The following is a 22770-nucleotide window of genomic DNA, read 5'->3' as shown; positions in this document are numbered from 1 at the left end:
CCGGCGTGCCCCGCGGCCCGGCCCGCCCTCCGCGCTCCCCCAGGCGCTGCCCGGAGCGGCCCCGAGCGAGCCCCAGGCGCGGAGTGTGCCGGGAAATGCTGGAGTGGCTCGGGACGGAAGCGGCTCTGCAGATCAACGCATCATCATGGGCAGGGACGGGATCGGAGCCCCGTCCAGCCTGGCCTTGCGCACTCCCAGGGATGGGGCAGCCACGGCTTCTCTGGGCGCCCTGTGGCAGGGCCTCACCACCCTCACGGCGAAGAACTTCCTCCTAAATACCCAATCTAACACCCCGTTGGAAGCCATTCCCCCTCACGCTGTCGCTCCGTGCTCTCGTAAAAACTCGCCGTCCGTGCTGCCCGCAGGCTCCCCTCGGGCAGCGGAAGGAAACGCCTCCGTCACTCCCCGCTGCCTGAGGAACATTTCTTTAATCAAATCCCCCAAATTACCACACACTCACAAAAGCAGCCTCCCAGCAATGGAAGGGAAGAGCGTCTTTATTTCCATGACAAGCGTCTGTACAAAGTTCCAAGCAAATACAATGTGTTTCACGTCCTGGCCTTTAAGAGTGGAAACCCCATGGAATTCCACGCCCCAGCCCGACCCTCGGCCATGGGCCGCGAGAGGCGATTTACTACAGTTCCCAGTTTGTGAAGGCAACTGCAAGGAAGCAACAAAAACCACGGAATGGGTGCATTATTATAATTTTTGATCAGTGGTCCCACGTAACCTTGCAGATCGCCGAGCTGTTCTAACCAAGCTGTCGCTTCTAACCAACTGTGGTAAAGACGAGAAAAGCATTACTTTATCCATTTGCAAACGGGCAGAAAATGCCACAAACCAAGAAAAAGTACTCTGGCCACGAGGAACTGCAATTAAAATTGCCGAATCAGGCAATGTACAGGCTGAATCTTCCCCATCCTTACCTATCTCACTGGTGAAAAACATCTGAGCATCTGCATTCAGCAACGCAACTCATATCACAAGAAAATACTACCCAGATCTAGGCCTGCCACAGAAATAACTCCAAAATTACCACTATGGGAATACTTACGCAAAATGCTCTCTGTACAGAAGTATCTAATTCATATTAGGATGAATTAGTTTCCTTTTGCAGGAGGCTGCAGTCATTTTTGCTGCCATGCTGTCTTTCATACAAAAACTATATTAAAAACTCATCATGTCCCCTAATTTTAGCTTTAAAAGGCTGCTTGCTGCTGCTTAACTCAGGCGCTTCATAAATTTGAAGTCACTTAACACTCAGTACCAATGAAAAATAGTTCATGATTTGTAAAAGTGAGGCAGCTGAGAGTGAAATAAGCAATTATTTGTAAAAAAATTGGCTGGCAGTGGTTTGCATGTTTACAAATTAGTATTTTTGCATGAAATATAAGGAGGAAATGAGTCAAAATACTTCTGCAAGGAAAACATCTGTGATCGTCACGTTTCCATACCACAGTACGGCTTCTAGAATAAATAGGAACTGCATTTATTTTACTGCAGTGACAGAGCAGTTAATCCAGTTACTCAACAAGGTTTCTTCCACACACAGTACTATTTGCCTGTTCCTCTAGTGTAAATCTTCTGTTAGTATTAAAGAATACTTTGATAGCATTAAAAGACTTTGCACAGTTTGCTGAAGTTAAATGCTAACACATATTATGCTCCCAGGACTTTGTTATTTCTTCCTGTGTCTTTATGGGCATAAATCCTGCAGTCCTTGCTGCAATTATAATTAATCTTTGCGGTCCTGCACTGTATGACATTCAGAAACATTGGGTCAGAATTTCAAGGTGCCTTAAACTGACCTCTGAAGTGAGGTCTTACATTTGAAAGGCCAATAAAATGCTGGGTTTCATTTCCAAGCTTTTCTGTGCAAACTGAGATGTAAAGAACACATATTTAAGCAACTCTGCACCAAGATCATGGCTTGACACAGATCGTGTGTATGAAAGCAACTGTGTCATTTTAATAACTGCTTTTGTAACGTGATTCTGCCCTCCAAAATCTAAGCACAACCTCTGGCTGCCTGTCACTTCAGTTAACATCTGCATTAGAAATTACATGCAATGACTCCATTATTTCACAATTGTTGCCACTTATTACATGATTTCCACACCTAAAAACGTCTACAGACCTGAGTAACTCAGTGTGAATGGGAATGGCAGGACTCAGTATTCTGTATGAAACAGCTGTAAGTGAATCTATTTTATGGTGGGATTTAAACCAGAGAAATGCTGCCTAATGGTTATAGTTATTGTAAACATTCTCTTCTCTCCCTTCCATAAAACAAAACAAAACAAAATAGCCATAAAGTGCTCTGGAAGGCTAAATAACCCCGAAGTGCAGAGTGGGACTGAGAAACCTGCTCCCATACTTTCCCCTTTTTAAATACAGCAATAAGAGAAAAAAAAAATTTAAATCCGATTATTTGCTTGTCCTTGAGATCTGTCAAAACTTGAAAATAATTAAGTAATCAGTTTGCAGAGTTTGCATAGTGTGGCTTTTCAGCAATCTACTAAATCAACTATTTGGTTCTGTTTACTACTAAAAAATGTTTTTTATTTCCTGTATACTGCATGCAAATACTAAAAGCATCCTCGAGTATGTATGTACCAACCACCAGAATCAGAGCAGTACTTGTCAAAACCATGCATTTAAAAATCAAGAGGATCCCTAAGAACAGCTAAGTTGTTAAAATAAGTTGATGATAGTTGGGCATTTGAAGCATTCAGTGGTCACATTTTCAGACTTTTTCTCTAGTTTTTAAAGGGAGCAGATTTGAAGTGACAGGTGAGGTTCCTCAGCAGTAATCTGGTTTTAACCTAAAAGGAAACCCATCACCCATCCCTCAGGAAGGGCTTCGTGGGAAACCTGCAGGAGCTGGGGACACCACAACAAAGAGCATTTCCTCCAGCCCCGACCTGAACAATTCACAACTGAACAGGGATTGCTGGAGTCAATAGGTCCTGCAGGGCTGGGCTGAAAGCTGCTTTTTACTCCTCAGAGTTTTGCTGTGCAGAACCATCTTCTGGGAGAATCGCTTTTCCTCCTGTGCTGTGAATTCCCGCGTGTGAGGATGATTGCTCTCCCGGCTCCCCCTCTCGCCCCCCAGGCTCTGTGTGCGCCGTGCGCTCTGCCCTGGGCTGCCCCTGCTGCGGCACCAGGGACACCGGCTCCAGCAGTCCTGGGTTTGCTCTATCCAGGATGGGCACATCCCTCGTGGCCCCATCTGCAGCAGGGCCCGGAAAGGAGCTCTGTGTCCCAGCCTCCCCCGGGACAGCGTGGCTGTTCCCTGTTCCTCCCTCCCCACAGAGCCTTTTGTCTTCCACCGCGTTTCCCGTGTGTTCCTCTGGCCGCAGCCTCTCACCTCCCGCACCCGCGAACCACACGCTCGCCTTGCTCTCCACCTCTGCCTTTGCCTCCTGAGGCGGAGCCGAGCTCTCCACCAGCCACGGTGCCTGTGCCCCCCTGGGCACGCTCTCTACACTCGTACCATCTGTCCCCAGGCTGGCTGAGGATCGTTGCTCTTTCTTCAACTCCACACATTCTGCTGCATCTTCACTCCTCGTGTTCTGGCTCACCTGAATTTCTGCCACAGCCACTTCGCTCAACTCGTAGTTGCCATTATGGTGCTCCTGCAACTTCAGCAGCTCGCCCTCGCAGACCTCCTTTATGTTCTCAGCTGGAGTATCTGCTGGGATCTCAACTGTCAGCATCAGCAAACTCCGTATCTCGTTCACATCATCGGGGGATTTACAACTCTTTTCTTTCGACTGGCTTTCTTTCTCAGGACTATCCCCAAACCCTGCTTTCCCTGTCTTTTCATCCTGGGAAAGAATTTTTGTCTCAGTACTCTCACCACTTTCGCTTTTACTATCCCCTTCAAACCCTGTTCCTACTGCATTTTCACTCTGAGAGAATTTTTCCATAATTTCATCTTCTACCTTGATTTTCTTTTCTGCACTCCCTGAAATCTCTGTATCTGTTACACTCTCAGGTGGGAAAGTGAGCTTTATCTCAGAAACTTTTTCCTGTGCGGTGCTGGCTTTCTCAGTGCCGCTGACAGACACAGCAGTCATTACCGTTTGACTCTCTGAAGTCACCTCTTCCTTCGCTGCTCCTTCAGGTACCTTAAGTTCTTTTTTAGGGCTGTCTCCAAAAATTTTTACTGCAGTGTCAGTCCCAGAAGCTACTTTTTCCTCCACAGCTTTTTGTTGTGCCTTGAGTTCTCTCCCAGTGCTCACTACACGCTCTGATTCATTCTCCAACGCGCCTTTTCCCTCTGCAACTCCTTGTTTAGTGCGGCCAGCCGAAGGAGACTCCTGTTTGTCACCAATGTCTGTAACAGCCATTGCCTCCCTCCTGCTGGCCTGATCACCAGCTGCACTGACAGAGGCGTCTGCCTCCTTGTCTGCTGACTTTCCCTCATCAGCATCCTTCTCCCAGACGATTTTCCCTGTCACGACGAGCGTTTCGTCCCCGTGGCTCTCGGTGTCCGAGCTCTCGGCTCGGGCGGCTGTGGGCGCCTTGGCGGGGGTGCCCTGTGCCGATCCCGTGGGCGTCCTCAGCTCCGTCAGGCTGGACACGCTCTCGCAGGGCACGTTCAGGTTATCCTCAAACAGGTTGTGCTTCCTCAGAACGGCAGCTTCTTTGATCACTGAATGAAACAGAAACACCAAACTGCTTTGGGAAGGGTGACAGAGGCACAGGGAAGAACATACAGTGCTTTCCCAAGTCTATGTTGTACATTTTGATATTAAAGACAACGCTAATGTTCGTTTTCAGCTTCATTTTAGTTGACATTCCTTTTCTGGGGATGGGGATTTTATTTTTTGAATAATGGGACTTAATATTGACCTAAGAATTTCTGAAGCAGAGGACCCACAATGCAACAATGCACAAGGGTAATGCTTCAGTGCAGAAGGATTTACATTGACTATGCCAATAAAAGTGTGCTGATTACAATTATTATACTGCTGTTTTGGAACAGGAATGCTTAAGGTCTGTGAAAACATCCTGTGCAGTAGGACCTCTGCTTGTCTTTTATCCAGGGTACAGACAGACAGGCACATATAGAGAGATACAAGTATTTTATAAGTGTATATATATATAATATTTATTAAGAATAGTTTTGTTTTCTGACACAGAAGCAGAGAGACATCTGCAAGGAGTACTGCACTGGCAACAGTGAGTACTGGAAACTGCATCCAGCAGTTAATTTCATTTGAGGAAATTAATCTCTGTTGTCATCAGTCTTTGCAAGTCTCTTAGTCTAGCAATTGGCACAGTCTTGCCATTTAGTCATCACCAAATCTTTACAAGTAAGGACAGAATTTCCCTCCTTGGCCCTTGATGGATTTGAGATCAAGTGAAGTTGCCATAATTACATTTTGTTAGAAAAAGACTTGTGCCAAGCCATCACTCTTCTACAGGTTTAGTAAAGCTGCCCCATAACTCAGATTTTAGGGCTTGCAACACATCTTCAGTGAGCCAAATGAAAGAAACACTGTAGGCATGTAACCACCAGTATTGGAGAAAGTGGGACAGGAACAGGCAGGTGAGGACTCTGGGAAGCTCTGAGGGAACAGCTCATGGGCCACAGGCTGTAGTGTTATTCCTGTCACCTCAAGAATTCTCTCACCTTTCAGGGCCTCTTCAAGCAGTGTCTGATATAAAATCTCTTCATACACGTTCTCTACTTGGATCACGCTTGTGTAATCAGCAAAAATGTACTGCTCGTATCGCTGCAGCTCCTGTGCCGGTAGGGAAGAAACGAACAGATGGAGAAAAACGAGGGATTCTGAGTCCTACTGCAACCAAATAGCTTGGAGATGCCATGGAACAGGTCTTGCAACACCCCGTGACAGCTCCTGGGGTGCACTGTTTGAACTATGACTCCATAAGCTTCATTCCACAATCAATTATGTACTTATCAAACAGGGTTCCTGCAGTGCAACCACAGTTAAAAGCACTACAGATCACTGCCTGCTGAAACAAACAGCTGCTGAGGAAATGCCTCAGCATTTGTTTGTCCAAGGAGGCAAATCCATGGTGCACGGGAGATGTGGGGTTTGGTTTTGTTTTTCTAATAGGTGTGTAACACTTTGAGCTCACTGATTTATACCCAACAGGCCGTCTAACTGAATCATTTTCATCAAGCAGCTGCTTGGTGGTCTATAAGAAGTAAATTAAGTGACCTCTGCCCAATTCTAGAAGAAGCACCTATATAAATCACTTGGAGGTTTTCAAGTAAAAGGTCAGGACTTGGCAGGGCCTGTCAGCTGTGCCACACCTTGGCTTCTAGAGCTGGCTGCTTATTTCTGCAGAGGTACAAATACAAAAGGTTGGCAGAAAACTAAACAGAAAGGGCTTGTGGAAGTTTGCTCCACCACTGCTTGCTCTGTGAAAGAGACATGAGGTGTCTGCACACATATTCCAAGGTAATAAAATGCTTGTCCCTGTGCACAAACACCCTGTCTGGAAGGCACTGCTGATGCTCTACAAGAGACTATTACTTGGGGATCCTAAGGAAAGGAGAGTGACGTACAGAAGAGACTGACTTTAAATTTATTCTTGAAAGTTGTAAATTTTAACAATCTCCACTCAAAGACTCTCAAGTGTAATTTGGCAAAACCCTTGTTTTTAAACTTGTTTTTGAAACTGAAACAAGCTGGACATAACCAAGAGCAGCACACGGGGGGTGAGAGCTCACAGCCAAGGGGAGCAGATAAACATCCATGGAAACAGAAGGACAGAAGGCCAGGATGGCTTGGGGCAGTCCCCTTTCAGCAGGCACAGGGCAAGACGGGAAGGTGCCCAGGGCTTTCAGAGGGTTCAGACTATTCATTCTGAGCCTAGGTGAACAGAATTTCAACCAGTCCCTGCTGCAGCCACACAGACACCACCTCCAGCAAACTGGTGGTTGCTGACTGAACATGCCCTGTCGGATTAGGGCAACAGAGATGGTCTCTGTGATAATTTCCTGAGTGTTGTGCAACCCTTGCACTGAACACCAACAACAGCAAGGGCTGTTTCTTGCTGAAGGAGTTAAGCACAGGCTGGGCATGGTCCTGGATGTGCCTCTGGGTGCTGCTGCAAAGGAATGAACACAAGGCCCGCCTCATACCTGCATCTCAGCTGTACAGAAGAACTCAGTTTGAGGGACTTCAGATCTCGAGGGAAGGAATGAACCAGGGACGGGCAAAGGACTTCAACTGCCTTTGAGAAAGCAAACTGTATACACAGTGTCCCTGCGTCCTCAAATCTTCCTTGTGCTCCACACCTACCCCACCCATGAAGTGACAAATCTAAGCACTGAGCAGGCAGGAAATCTGCACAGTTCTCCGAGAGAAAACTGCCTGACAGTGTTAAGGAATTACTGTCAAGGTGCTTCCCCTGCCTTTCATTATTGGTTTTTGAGGTTTTTAGTCACAGACACCTACTGGTTTGCATGTTGAAGCCAGTGTCTTCTGCATTGTGGGCAAGGTAATCTGCACCAGTGCCTCCTGGAATATCTTCTTGCGGATGGTGCTGCTGTCGTAGTCATATTGCTGCCAAAACACACCAGAAAGAAAGAAGCCCACACGTGCCTGGGGTTATTCACCACTCCCACAGGGAACTGGTTCCTGTCAGCCTGTAGCTGCTGCATCACACAAGGGTTTGAATGGCCACACAGGTTAGTCCAGCTTCTACAAAATCACTCTAAAATCTACTGTTCTGGGATCTCTTTTGCTTCTTTTAACTCTCAGGCTGGAAACAGCCCTTGATTGCCCTCCCCAGGTGTTTCAGCACTGCCCTTTCTGAGAGTAAGGAACCCTAGTGGCAGGCTAATTATGAAGTTAATTAAAAATTATTTATCCAGATCCACAGCATATTAATAATCTGATTTACCTACAATTAAAGGGACCGCACATGCAAATACTTTTAGAAGTGTGTTCCCAGAACCAGGTTTTATCCCCCAAATGGACAGCTTTGCTAAGTGCCACCAAATCAACATTTTCAGCTGGATAGTAAAAGCTTATCTTCTTTCAAATACTGAGGTACTTTCATGTAAAATATATTGTCTGTTTCCAAAAAGGCAGCCTGCAAATGTGCTACATGACATTTACCTTCAGCACTCTCAGCTTGACTTTTTCAATGGTTGTTGCAACTTTGGCCGAGTCTGCCTGGTGACTTGGAGAGAACAACTGCTCAAAAGTATAAACTGCATTTTCCATCAGCTAAAAATAGGAATTTAAAAAAAAATCTGTTAAAGACCAGTAACATCAAATTCCTGCAAACACGAGAAGTGTAACTGTTAATTTATGTTTTTGAGAAGGTGCTCTGAAGAGCACTGAAATGCTGCAATAAATAAATAAAATTAAAGCTGTGGTATCATTATCATGCTGTCCCAGCTTTCTTGTACAGATCTGATCTCATGTCACCACCCAAACTGATGGCAACAGAGCCAAAATGTAGAACTGATTATCTGTGTATGCAGATCACAGTCAAAACTCATTATTCCTAATAAGAAGACTTCCATTGACTTCTATAATTAATCATTAATAAACAGTATTTAATAATACTGCACATAATTTTCAGTAGCTTTAATTATAATACAAATAATAATCGGCAAAAAATCACACAGAGTGCAATCATTTATCACAGAATTATGCTAAGCTGGCATTTACCATATTTTCAGCTTATCACTGAGAATATTACACCCCAACTCTGAAGGTATTTCAGAAAAATCGTTCTGCAAGTGATAATTGAGTCTATTTATTGAAGCTTAGCCTTTTCTGTAGCTGTTCCCATTCAAATTTTAACATTTTTTTATTGCTGAAGTACAGGGAGCTATGCAGGGGCCATTCCTTCAGCCGGCTGAGCACCGTGCTCCCAGATTTCCTGAAATTGGCCACTAGAGGATGCCAAGCTCCCAAGGCAAGGAATCCCGCTCCACCCTCCACCCGAAGTACATTTTAGCCAAATACTACACCAACACAGACATGTCTGATTTTACTTATTTATGAAATAGACGTCCGTGGACAAAAAGGGAAACTACACAGTATTTTTATGAGAGAAATACCAGCCTTTTAAAGAGGAAGATGCAATAACAGCATGTTTAGAACTACCCGTGCTAAAATTTATTTCTTGTTAATTTTGACTTATGTTCTGTTCAGAAAAACAAAAAAAAACCAAAAAAACACAAACAAAAACAAACAAACAAACAAAACCCCAACGAGTTCTTGGTTTATATGGGATTTATTTTCTGTCTACTTCTTTGTCGTGACTCATGGTCTTCACTGACTGAAAGACACTCTATTTGGCAGCATTTTGGAATGGTACCCCCTAAAAGACCCAGACATGAAATCAGAATTTTATTTCTGAGTAATTCCTTGGCTCCTGGTCCTGGCTGTACTCAGAAGAGCTGCTTTTAGGAAAACCCTATCCCAGCACTGTCCTAGACACTTGTTTTCCATATTCATAACTTCCACTCCATAGATCTGGACCAGCTCCATTTCACAAGATAACTGAGCAGATTAGTAAATTTCCCAAATACAGATTAAAATCCCAGGGTTCAATTTAGAGCTCCAAGGCCAAATGTGCCTTGTGATCTGGCAACTGAAATCAGTCTACTGGCCAGCTCTGCAGAGACTTCTGGCCAGGCATCCAGGAGGAATCCAGGCAAAGCAGAATTATAGCCTGTACCAACACACACAAGAGGGGACAAGGAGATGGAGTTCAGTTTTCATCATTTTCAGTTTTAATGATATTGTCACCTCCACCAGCCCCTGAAAAGTGAGGCTGGATAAAACACCTACACCCTGAGACACTGTCTGTCTCCAAGTTTCTAACATTAATTGCTTTACTTTATATTAGTGAGAAAATTCACCACCAAGGAGGAGACATTCCATTCTGGTAAAACACATTTAAGACCCTTCCTGAAAAATCGAGTCTTGAGAAAGGGAATCAGGTGAATTTTAGCCACCCCACTAGTTAGACACACTACTTTCTTGGGTGCTGAGACACCGGGAATGCAGTACCTGAAAGTTCAGGGGAACAGATGATCCATCCAAAATTTTTATGCCTTGCTGAACAACTCACACACAGTCTCACAAATCTAAGTGTCAAGCAGCTTCTAGCTGGTTTTCTCAAGTTTTGATATCTGTACCTTGCCTGAGAGACACTCTGAGGCTCTTTTGCAGCTTTTATCAAGATTACTTTGAAGCAGATTATCAGGACAAACCTAACCTGTTCTCCCAGGCGGAAAAACTGGATCTTACAGTACCTCTTGCATGAAGTTCTGTGTCCTCTGAATCACAAAATCAATGTGATAGACCTTGAAGCGACTCTTGAGGTCCTGCAGGAGCTCCTGGAGCAGGTTCACTTTCAGATAGCAGGGCTCCATTTTCACCGAGTTGAAGGGCAGGGTCATGAGCTGCTCCACATTCTGCATTCCCATGCAGGTTTCGAGAGAAAGCAACCAGAGGTGAATTTTTAATAGAGAATGTACCAATTTGGCTTTACCCAAATTCTGGTATCCACTCCAGTTGCACAAATACAAGACTTTCTAAATGACAAAACCTGGATGAGCAGATGCTATTGCCAGCCAAGGTCTAGCCAGAAGGTACCTGAGCTGACATAAAGGCTCCAGCTCTGTTTTATCTTACCTCCTTTAGCCTGGTCATGTCATTGGTCTTCTGGAAGTCCTGGATGATTTCATTCACTTCCTTATCAAAAAGCAAGCGCACTTCGGTGAATCCAGAACTGACGGGGCCCATGAGCTCCTCCAGGATGGAGGTGAGAAATGGCTGGATATTCTCTGTGCAGCACTTCTGGGCAGGTTCAGAAACACTGGCTGAAGGGTCACACAGGACAACAGTTGCATTTAGAGACAGTGAAAGAAGTAATTGAACTTATCTCTTTACTGTTAATTCAATGGTTTCGTATTTTTCTTAGGAGTCACACCTCTACAGAGGTGATGAAGGTGTGAAAGGAGTTCACAGCTTTATGAGTGACAGTGAAAACTCTTGTCCCAAGCCTCACCTAAGCAAACACTGGCAAATGGGGGCACTGAGGGCAGAGGAAATGGCAGCTCTGAGTAGGACTACCAGCTATTTATTTATTTATTCATTCATTCATTCATTTGCCAGCTTAAGCAACACCCAACAACATTTTACCTGCTCTTTACATTCCTTTTTACATTTGTAACAAAATTATGATTACTTCACATTAATTAAAAACCACCTAAGAAGCCCTTCGGCCTAAATATTCTTTGGAAGCCCATGCACTTGTCACATAACCAGAACATGGTTTTGTGGTGCATTCCTAGAGATCAGGTCTTTTAATTATGCTCACATGACCTGTATCTTCACTACCTAAGACAGTGCAAGTGAAAATGAAAGCAGAATGAACAACTCAGATCAGGATACTCAAAACCTGTCAGCTCCAATTTGAGAAGACCTGGTATTTTCTTAGTGGCCACAGGTATCAGTTCCCATCAGAGGCTGTGCAGAGGCTCATTTGTGTTCTGAAAATTGGTGTCTCCAGTTGGATTTCTCAAAACACACAAGGATTTCAAAACAAGAACATCTGGTAATTTGAGCAACACAATGGGAACCATTGAAGAATTGCTCCAAACCACAGCTGTTCCTCCACTAACCTTTGATTTTTCCAGCTAAGAAGTTCTTGGAGTTCAGAATCTGATCCATGTCTGAACGAATGGTCCCTTCAAGAGTTTTTGCAAATTCTCTACATTCTTCTTTCAAGGTACTTAATCCTTCTGCCACCTGCTGCTGGACTAAGCCATAGGTTTCCTCTACAATCTGGACCCAAATCAAATTAAGAAGCAGAGATCAGAATCAGCACCCACAGAGAGCTGCTATGAGCAACAGCTACTCTGCAAGTATCAGTCCTTACCCCAAACCAGGCCCGTTTCCTGTCATTCCTCTTTCCCTTCATTTTAGGCAGGATCATTGTCTGGAGGTTAGGCAGCAGTTCCTCCATCACCAGGTTGCTCAGGATCTGTATGGTCAGGCGATGAAAATGACAAGTTCACATCCTGTTCTTTACCTGAAGGCTGAGCTCTGCAGCACAGAGTGATGGTGATGTGTGCAGGCGGTGGCTCAGCTGTCCCTCCCAGCTGCCAGGGATTACCCACAGAGGCTTTGCACTTTCTCTGCCTAGATTTGAACTGCAACTCCTTCCTTACCTGTCCCACTCAAATGCACCAAATAAATATGCAGGACCTAATATACATATGATTTTGGGAGTCTAGGCCTCCCTCTCCACATTTTTATTTATAGACACTGTCTCTGGCCTGAGAAAATTGAGCCCAGCACAATCCACATTCAGGGTCACATCCATGCTGTACCCAGCTGCTGTCTGAGCCAGTGCAGAGTGCAAAAACAACCCTCAACTTTCCATTTTTATCATGCCAGGGCTTTTTCATTCATGTCAGTGCTTTCAGACACTGCACCTCATGTATTACAACTGCCAGAGGGATCTGAGGCATGCATCCACACTAACAGAGGGAAGTGGCCGGAACTAGAGCAGCACAAGTGAAGAAGGACTCTGACTGCAGCCCAGTGTAAAACAGGGCATAAACAGCCCCTGGGGAAATACAACACACGATACCCTGCTGTAATATACCTCTAACATACCTTGAATATGCAATACACTTTTATTGTAGTTTCATTTAAGTTCTTATAGATAATGCCACAGCAGCACTTCAGATTCAGCTCTGCTGACTCAAATCTCTGTCAAAAGCAATTCACTAATTCAAGTCCTTAACTAATGGCTTCCTTAAAAAAGATCTTGTGAGTAACCCAAACTATCACAAATAATAAATGTGACAACAGATCGAATAGATTTAAGAGCCAAGGGAAAGGCATGAAGCTGTGTCAGAGGAGGGTTAGGTTGGCTGTCAGGGAAAGGTTCTTCCCCAGAGGGTACCAGGCACTGCCCAGGCTCTCCAGGGAATGGGCACAGCTCCGAGGCTGCCAGAGCTCCAGGAGTCTTTGGACAATGCTCTCAGGGTGGGATTGTTGGGGTGTCTGTGTAGGGCCAGGAGCTGGACTGAATGGTCCCTGTGAGTCCCTTCCAGCTCAGGATATTATGTGATTCCACGATTTTATATTGTGAAGAATCTTGAGTTCTCTGGGAATGTTTTTAAGGCATTGGTGGATTTTCCCCTCAGGTGCCTGGGCTCCTGCTCCCACTCCAGCCATGCTGCAGCCCCAGTGAGCGCTGACACTGCAAGGACTCAGCCACCACAAATGAGTGTCAGCAAATGCATTTCTTGGCATTCTGCAGGGACTTTTACAGCAACAAATTTCAGCCTGCTTGCTCCAAACCACTCACTTAGCTTGGATATTTGCCTAAAATAATTATTATGTTTGGTCCAAGCAGGCCATGAGAACACACTATACTTACAGAATGAATTATTGCTAAGAAGATAATAGTGGAACTAGGCTGGATGTCTTCTGATTACAGCTCTCTTGAGGTATATGGCTTATGAGTAAGTTGTTGGCAAGCAATAGGAAAAATAAAACATAAAATGAAACTAGCACTATAATAGCTCCATAACATGAGGGAGGACGGGAGAAAAACCCTCATGTAACTCCTTGAAGTAAAGATTTTATTATCAGACATTAGTGGGGAACTTCATTCACTGACATGATGGCGGTGGGAAAGACACTGTTTATAGATTTTTCTCCACATTCCACATTTTTCAGCATGTCAGAGGTAGGCTTCTTCTAAAACAATAATCTGGTTTCTTAAAACAAACAAAGGGAAGTGAGATTTTATCATGGAAAACAGCCAGCAGTTGGCGCTAAAGTAAACAAATAAATATTTGCTGGTGAGTGCTCAATGTTGGGGAAAAATTATAAATCAGGGTGTCAATAATGCACTTAAAGTCATGTGGAGTGATGCCAGTGGGATTGTGGGGTAATCTCAGCTACCGTGAGTGCTCCAAAGCTGGGTCCCCAAATATGGACCCAGACCCTGGGCTTAGCATTTCATTTCTGCAGAATTGAAGTGCACAGAATTTTGGTGTTTAAGTGTAACTGTAACTATGCAAGGCTCTGTTTCAGAAGTTTTTATTTAAAAAGAATTATCACATATGAGTAAGAGATGTCTTAAAATCTCGGGTATTTCTATCTACTAAATTTTCTTTTTTAAGATGCCCTTTTTTGCCAAGAGAATTTATAATCTTCACTACCCTCAGTGACCCAAAGTCCCAAAAGTCAAAAACCCCATCAGGAATATATTCTTTTACCTCTTTTTCATTGCCAGTTAGCATTTCCCACGTGCCATAGTGGCCTTTCTCCTGCCGGAAGAACTGAATGGCCTCTAAGAACGCCTCCACTTCATACGTGGTCTGTTTGAGAAAGTCTGGAGAAAACAAAAAGTAACATAAAGGATTTACCCAGAAATAACCTTTAAAAAATAACCATTCTTTTCTGATCCATTTCCCACTCCACATACACCTAGCAGTAGTCTTTTAAAATAATTTACTAAGCCCAAATGCCTGGAGATCTTAGGCATTCCCTAAGATTTAGAGTGCATTAACATAGGAAAGCTCATCCCTTGCCTTCCTTTACACCTGTGAGCAGTGTAAGGTGGCACATAGGAAGACTCTGACAGCATCTGGCAGGGCCAACAGTTGGGAATTCTTCCTCTTTAGTTTATAATAACAACAGGCAGCTCATTGGATAAATGGCTAAATCCTGAGTTAATACTCCCCGATAACGTTTTAGTTCCTTTGTTTTGTAAAGAATCTGATGATCAAGATAGTTTTTCATGGATATACAACAAAACAGACCTCAACAAAGAAAGCACCATGCTTGTACCAATTAAGAACAAAAACTCCTGACAGGATCATGTGGATTTCCCTAAGTATTTCAGGAATATTCAAACAGAGCTCTGGAATATCTGGTTATTATGCAAGGCCACTTCTGCCAGATGGGAGCTCTTCCCAAGAACAGTGTGGTGGCCTGGGGACACCTTGGCCTCAAAATGTGAAGCAGAGTGGCTGCTTGGAAAACCTGAGTGAAAAAACTACCCCCCAAACACTTCAGGGACTGAAGTGCTGTGTCTTCACTATCAGAGCAACAGGATTATTATCCTGTGGGAAAACAAAGCCACAAAGGCTTATTGTCCCCTCTCCAAGATTGTCTACTGCAGCCTTGAGCAGCTGAAGTCCTGTTGTGCACTCTGAGAAGAAAGGAGGGAAGAACAAGAACATTGACTCTCTCAGAGGGTATTATGCTGCTTTAGAAGGTACAAACAATTGTGGTGAGAAGACTCAGGAGTAAATCCTCAAGCCTTGCTTGTCAAGCAACACTTCTTTGGGCTTGTTCATGAAAACTACTCAAGAGAGAAGCTTTACAGGAGCCTTGCATAAATGCAGGGATTAGAGAAATTATGGGAAACATGGAGGACTAACACCACAGTAATGCTTGAAATATCTCCTCTATGCACTGTAACAAAAACAAAAGCTAAAGAAACCTACAATTAATGTCATCAGAGCTTTATCCTTGAAGCTTGAAAACTGCTTGAAAGCTGCATGGTTTCAGATCTACTCAGAGCCCAAATGTCAGAATTTGCTCTTTCAGAGTTTTGCCTGGCTGCAATGACTACAGGGAGGTTTGTAAAACACACTGAGGGGCACTAAACACTCTCTCAGTGCCACTCTCTTGAAACTGTTCTTCATCTGCAGATATTTGGAGATCCAAAGACATCACACAAATTCTCCAAGCCCATACAATGATCAAACAAAAAAGGAATCAGCCAGGTAAAATTCCAACCCTACCTTCACTGCTGCCTCCAGGATTTATAGCATATGTGACTTGTCACAGCAAGTCACAAACCAGGGAGCTAAAATATCAGTATTAGCTGTAAGTCAGGCTGTTCAGTGCTGAGAAAACATCCTCTAACCACAGTTTTAATGAAAGAATGGAGTGTTCCACCTGAGAAACTGAGGTGGAGCATTGCATTCAAAGACTTTTCTCCTCCCAAAATAAAGCTCAAAATATTTTGATGAGAAGAGGGCCTAGCTTGGCTGCAGGGAGGGAAAACTGCAGCTCCCACAGCCCTCCAATCATGACTCACATGTTTTCCTCCTTCACAGCTGTGCTCCCTCTTAACCCAAAGGGACAACAGACCATCCAAGAGGCTGGATCTTGGACCTGCTGAGATACTGATGCACCAGTGCTGACAAGAGTCTGCCCTCTAAGATCATCAAGTTTTAAATCCATGCTCAGGGGAGTATTCTCCCTCTGTTCTGACTGTCCCCAAGCCCGTACTGCACTGGAAAGAAGGTGCTAAAAATCCAAGAGTGATTCATTTGAATAGCTCATGGGAAAAACATCAAGCTGTAAGTGCCTAAAATCCCAATCCCACATTCTTTCCTATGCCAGTAAACACAGGACACAAACACAATCACGGCAGTCTTGCTACAAAAACAACTCCAAGAAGAAAGAAAGCTTTATCCTTCAAGACTGCTACAATTGCTTAATTTAGGCAATTTCATTCTCACTTTCCATAGGAGGAAAAGATTGCCTCAGTGCTAAGGCTTTGAACAAGTCGATGCATCCAGTGTCGGGCTGTGCAGAAGCTGTGGCGAGGCACACGAGACAGAACCACATTCATGGACAGGGCTCAAGAAAAGGGAATTGTACCCAGCTGAAAGGAGCTGCCTTGCACATCCTGCACGACCTCAGCGGGGCAGAGCCAGGGTTCTGCCCATCCCATGCAGCAGTCCATGGGAAGGCTGGAGCAGGGGGTGGCTTGGCAGCCTCAGCAGGGCCAGGAAAACAAGGGCTCGGCTGTTGGGGAGCTGCGCTCGCGTGCAAGGGAGTAGCTGGGCCCTGGGCCACGGCAGCAGAGCTGCAGCTGCAAACGGGGCAGGTGGCAAAGCCCAGTGGTGCCAGGGACAAGTGTGCATCAGGGGAAAGCACGATGGATGCTCCCCTCTCCTGAAGCTCTCACAGAGGCTTTCCTTCTGCCATCCTGGCACCTGTCCTGAGTGATCCACGTGTCCTGCTGGTTGTAGGGAGGGAAGCAGCTTAGGGCAGCTTGGTGCAGTGCTGGCTGCAGTACTCCTTACCCTAATCCCACACAAAGCCAGGAAGGTTCCTGAGTGTTCTCCAGCAAAAGGCCAGTGAGGCTTTACAGGTACCCAGACTGATACTGTGTGCTTAATCCAGGATGCCTTGCACTTGAAAAATCACCCAAGCACCTCCAGCTGCCAAGGAACATAACATCCCTTATGTGTGGAGGTTAAAACAAAATTCTGTTGGTTCTGTTTATTTTTTAAAAAAGAAAACCTACCTAAAGACTCTGCTTATCCAAGCATATACCCCAATTTCAGTAACATATGGCTAACCACAGATTCCTTTTATAAATGTAAGAGAAACTGCTAAAAAGTTCCCTTTGACTTTGGGAGATGGAAGGACAACTGGAAGCACCATGACTATAAATCTCCCCAAACTTGCACATGTCTCAATGGTATGGCTCAGTTTGCTCAGGACTGCAGAAAGCTTTCTGGGAAGGAAGGAGCTTCCCTGCAGTGAATAATTATGTTTTTTAAAAGAGAAATTATGTCAAACCTGAACTCATCAAAATGATATCCAGAGGAGCAGGCTACTGGACACCCTCTGAGAGCACCTGCCCCTGGTGCAGAAGAGTTAATTTAGAGAGTCCTGTTCCCAGTCTCAGCTGTCTCCCATGCTCAGGCTGCCCTGAGACTGGCAGTCTCCTAATGGGGTGCCCAGGGCTATGAGGTGCTCCTTCTGTCTCTTGGCAGGTGAATGTTTGGGAAGTGATGAGCAAATCTTCATTCCCAAGGTCCCGTGGGCTCTCCCAGCCCTGGCCATGGCAGGACTGCACCCTTGGAGATGGACATGGCTAAAGCCCCTCAGGACAGGCTGCCCATTTGTGACTGACCAACACTTCACGTATGTCCAACAACAGTGGCAGGAATTAACTGCCCTCGTGAATTTGGTCTCATCCACAGCCACAGATCAACTGGTCTTACACCAGTCAGAAAACTGGAGAGCTTTGTGCAGGAACTTCTACAGGTGGGGCTTGTTACCAGACAGGCTGAGTGTTCCAGCTGCCTCTGGCTCAAATGGGATTTCCAGCAAATCCAGCTAATATGAAATCTGCATTTGAACATTCCAGTTCAAACTGTGCATCTGTCTGCACTGCACACCGCTGCCTTGGGGTTGCTGGTGAGAATCACTCAGATGATGATTTTTCTTAATTACAAGCAAAGGAAGATGCCTTTATAACACTGGCACAGCTGCTAAAAAGTGACTGTTTCAACATCCCATTTAAACTGTCCCTCTGAACAGAAACTGTCACCAGTGGCACTTGGGGACATGGTTTAGTGGTGAACACGGCAGGGTTAATGGTTGAACTCAGTGCAATGCAGTAACATTGAAGGGCTATATTGACTGTGGATAAAGTGCTTTACCAAAGTGAGCTCCACCACAAAGAGTAACCTCAGCCTTTTGGCTGACATTTCACACAAGGCTGAGGCCCAAAGATGTAGCTGAACAAGTGTTAAACCAGAATCCAGAAGTCTGAGCTCACAGAGCACAGGTTTTAATTAAAGGAATGCTGACTCTGACATAACGCCCTTCATGTGACCACCAAAACTCAGGAACAATCCGCCCTGGCTTCATCTGCTCCCTGCAGCATCCCAGCCAGATTCTGCACGCAGGGAATATCATTTATATGAACCTGGAATTCTTCCTGCAGGTAACTAATTTGTATTAAAGCAACGTGGCACCCAGTGATGGCTGTTTTTGTAGGAGATGATCATGTCAAAGCCCACAGGCCTTGCCAGGCTCAGGCCCACAGGCCTCAGGAACTGCAGCTCTCTCGAATGTCTCTTCCCAACACAAGACATTCACAACTCATACAAGAAACTCATGACTTTTTAGTTCCCTCCTACAAGACAGCAGGGCCCACTAATATCCCCTCAAATCATTCAAAGCAACAGGCTTTGGAGAAAGAGTGGAGAAGGCAGGAGAACAATCACCGGAAGGCAGTGAAGATGACCAAGGAGCCCAGTCTGGTGTCCTTTCACTGAGGAGGAGAATGTCACTTACTATTAATTTTTGGAATATGATAAATGAGTAAAAACTGCATTTGATTTTAGGTGATCTCACAATATTATTTCCCTGCTTCCTCATCTATTTGATAGAGAGCTGGCTCTGGTGAAGGCAGTGCCAAAGCATCTCTCATAACCCCTTCTTGTTGGTCACTTTATTTACAGAGCCTTTTCCTGGGACACAAAAATCTCAGTACAGGTATTGGGGCAGGGCCTTCCTTCTTGTGATGTTACAAATAAATAGTAGGAGGCAGATAAAGAAATATTTGGAATTTGAAGTGCAGTCTCAAAAGCTGGCACTTCCACCCCTTCTTATTTCCACTAGACACTGCTGCCCTCAAGAGAACAGATGCTAAGAAATGCAAATTACATTTTCCTAATTTTCTCATCCTTCCAAGTCATTCCCCTCTCACCTTGGTATCTGTTTCTTTTGTATATACTTAGACTTGTTTTTTCCCTGCTTTCCACCACACACACACTGTAATTTAAAAAATAATTGATTTCTAACTGGTTAGGTTTTTTAATTTAAAAATTTATTTAAAAATTGAAAAATTCATATATTTAAAAATTTGTTCTTTTAAAACAAAAGCTGGTAAAAATAAAGGAAAATACACAACCCCACACCAACTAAAAGGATAGTGGTACTGGCGCTTCAAAGATAGTGCTCCCTCTCCACCAGCCCCCAAGGATTTGGTGTGGAGGCAGCTGGAGACCACCAGGAAACAAGAGACATTCCTGCAGGGAAGGAATCACTCTGCCAGCCTTCCAGCACCACAATCTGGGGACACCCTTCAAATAAAAATAAATGAGCATGATAAAAAATTATTTCCCTTTCTAAGAGCTCATGTGAGCTCCATCACGTGATACCTTTTAGACAGACTTTTTAGATACCAAAGACAGCTGGTAAAAAGGCCATCAACTCAAACAAAATTAAACTATGGAAGTGTGTCTCCAAAAAATAAGCAATGGTCCCTACCCACCAGGATGGCAGGCAAGTAAAGGAACATGCTTTGAACCTGGGGAGATGAGGAAAGCTCAGGAACTGCACCTCAGGAAAAGGGAGGTTACCTGGGGCTTGGGACGTGGCTCAAGCACAGCTGAAAATGACCCCCTGTATAAAAGGACACACATTTTACCCTCACAAAATGCTGTCCTGTGTTGTTTGCATCCAAACAGAACAAAGTGAAATATATATGGTGCTCTGGGCCTGGGAGGCATCAACCTCCCAGCTCTGGGGATCTCCTGCAAGCAGTGTGCTGGCACATACATTATCCACAGAGCACGTGGTGTGAAGCTGCTAACCACCAACAGAAGCTAGATGAGGTCACTTCCAAACATGATACAGCCCTGTAAGAATACGCTGTATTTATAGCAAATTCTGCTTTGCAGCACAAGTTCCTTCCGTGGCCACCAAACCAACAGTGAGCAGGCTTAACTGTTTGGTTATCAGCACACAGCACCCAGATTAAAGCTGTTCAAAGGCAGCACCACAGAGGGCACAATGAATCTCCAATGGGGAGACCAGCAGCTGTGGGTTTCATTGTCTAAAAAAATTAATGAACACTGCATAAACACACACAAAGGATCACAGTATCACGTATTTCTGACATTTTCCAAGTGCTTTCCAAACCAGCTACTATATCCCTGGAGCAGGTGGGAATTTGGAGAAGAAAAGGTTCTAGAATGACTTTACTGTGGCCTTTCAGTACCTACAGGGGCTCCAAGAGAGCTGGAGAGGGACTCTGGACAAGGGATGGAGTGGCAGGACAGGGGGGAATGGCTTCCCACTGCCAGAGAGCAGGGTTAGATGGGATACTGGGAAAGAATTATTCCCTGTGGGGGTGGGGAGGCCCTGGCACAGGGTGCCCAGAGAAGCTGTGGCTGCCCCTGGATCCCTGGAAGTGTCCTAGGTCATGTTGGACGGGGCTTGGAGCAACCTGGGACAGTGGAAGGTGTCCCTGCCCACGGTTGGAGGTTCCTTCCCACTCAAACCATTCCATGATTCTGTGATTCTGTGATTTCTCTGCTGCAGAACTTTGAAGCTGGAGCCTGAACATCACCTTACTCTGCACAAATGAGTCTTCACAGCTCCCAAAACAGGCTGAGGAGGTGGGCTCAGGGCAATGGCTCCCCTGCACCACCCCACGCTTGGTAGTATGTAAGAAGAAGATAATCAGCCTGAGGTGAGGGGGATAGGAAGAATGTAATGGCAATTATGATTTTAGCACATTCATCATCTTGATATTTCAGAATGAGTGTCACTCCTCCAGACTGAAAATCCTCATTACAGTGTAGGAAATCAGGCTGGCAGGAAAGACAAAAGCTTCACTGAGTGAATGAACTCATGCTGTAGAGCAAAAACATCCTAGAAAGAGGAGAAATAGTCTTATTTTAAGCAAAATATTCTAAATGATTAAAAAAATCTGTTATCATGTCCTAAAAGTTTTAGTGAGGTTTTTTTTTAACACCCCACAAGCCTCATCAAATGGCTTTGTCTGTTATGACAACATTAATATTCCTATGGATGTTTAGATGTCACTTTCAAAAGTCTATTTGGAACTCATATGACTGGTGAAAGAACAGCCACGGTCTCAGCCACTCATGTGGATCACAGATGGTCTTATATTATTAACCAAAAAGGGATTTAATTAACCCAAGTACAGCAGCCGGTTGAGAGGAGCCAAGACACAAGTCTTGGTAGATGAAGGGGTAAATATTATCTCCATTTGTACTTTTTCCCACCCCAAATTACCACACAAACCTTCCAAAAGGGCCTCACTTTCATCTCAGTGCACAAGGCCATTTTTCTTTAATATCATAAAAAGCAATTGCCTCCTCAGTTCTCCTTTAATTGCTCCCTCCACATCCACTGGAAACAGGCAACAAAAAAATCCTTCCCTTCATCTCCCTCTCCAGGAAGAAAGGCCACCCTGTTTGTGGCACGAAGACTCAGAAACCCTTCCAAAGTGGTATCTGGACTCCTGACAAGTGCTCTGCTCTGTCTACAGAGATACATAGACACATTCATCCCTCAGCTCAAGGATTTCATGTCAGCTTCTCAAACTTTCTCAGTGCTTCTGGAATTATTCTGAATTCTAGTCCAAGAGTTGCTGAGTCCTATACAGGTACTATAGACATGTAACATAGGAAAATTAGAAATAACTATGAGAAAAACAACTGTCAGATAAATTCAGAGCTGAAAAAAGGAAATGCAGACACCAATAATGGCAACCCTGAAAGTCAGAGATGGAGATAAAAAATCTGCCCTGCACGAGCTTCTGTCTTTCTCTCTTGCCTAATGTATATTATTATACTTCTTTAATATATTTATTGCTCAAAATAATTTTTGGTGTTGTTTCTGTTGAAATGGGAGATGACAGGATATGGTTTTGAAAGTCCCTCAGCTTCCTGTGTCAGGAGGGTGATTGTCAAGATGTGGCCGTGAAATCAAACCAGATGAAAAAAACAAAATCATGAAGTGAAACCCAAGTGTCTCCCAGAATGAGCTAGTTGTCATTTCCTTTTCATCATGCAGACTTCCTTCTATCCCAGCACCAAGTGGGTTCTCCACTTCTAGCAGCAAATACTGAGTTAAACCTATATAGGAAGCAAGAAGACCTCCTAAAACTCCAAGTAATTCAAGAAGTACTCAGAAGAAACGT

The 22770-nt window shown here is 44.5% G+C and overlaps 1 protein-coding gene across 1 annotated transcript in view; it reads right to left on the bottom strand.

Moving 5' to 3' along the window:
• Positions 1–479: 479 nt before the first annotated feature.
• Positions 480–22770, bottom strand: part of NIBAN1 (niban apoptosis regulator 1) — a 55778-nt gene continuing 33487 nt past the window's right edge. Inside the window, exons 6-14 of the mRNA XM_066192208.1 lie at positions 14264–14379; positions 11902–12006; positions 11645–11807; positions 10653–10840; positions 10271–10432; positions 8112–8222; positions 7446–7553; positions 5645–5756; positions 480–4660 (exon numbers count right to left, since the gene is read on the bottom strand). Coding sequence (XP_066048305.1) covers positions 2997–4660; positions 5645–5756; positions 7446–7553; positions 8112–8222; positions 10271–10432; positions 10653–10840; positions 11645–11807; positions 11902–12006; positions 14264–14379 — 2729 coding nt within the window. The 3' untranslated portion in view covers positions 480–2996. The remainder of the gene's footprint in view (positions 4661–5644; positions 5757–7445; positions 7554–8111; positions 8223–10270; positions 10433–10652; positions 10841–11644; positions 11808–11901; positions 12007–14263; positions 14380–22770) is intronic.

The sequence above is a fragment of the Chamaea fasciata genome, unplaced genomic scaffold (genome assembly GCF_029207755.1).
Source record: "Chamaea fasciata isolate MVZ Bird 193981 ecotype frontalis unplaced genomic scaffold, bChaFas1.0.hap1 SCAF_10, whole genome shotgun sequence".
NCBI lineage: Eukaryota > Metazoa > Chordata > Aves > Passeriformes > Sylviidae > Chamaea > Chamaea fasciata.
This window is presented reverse-complemented; position numbering and strand designations above follow the sequence as displayed.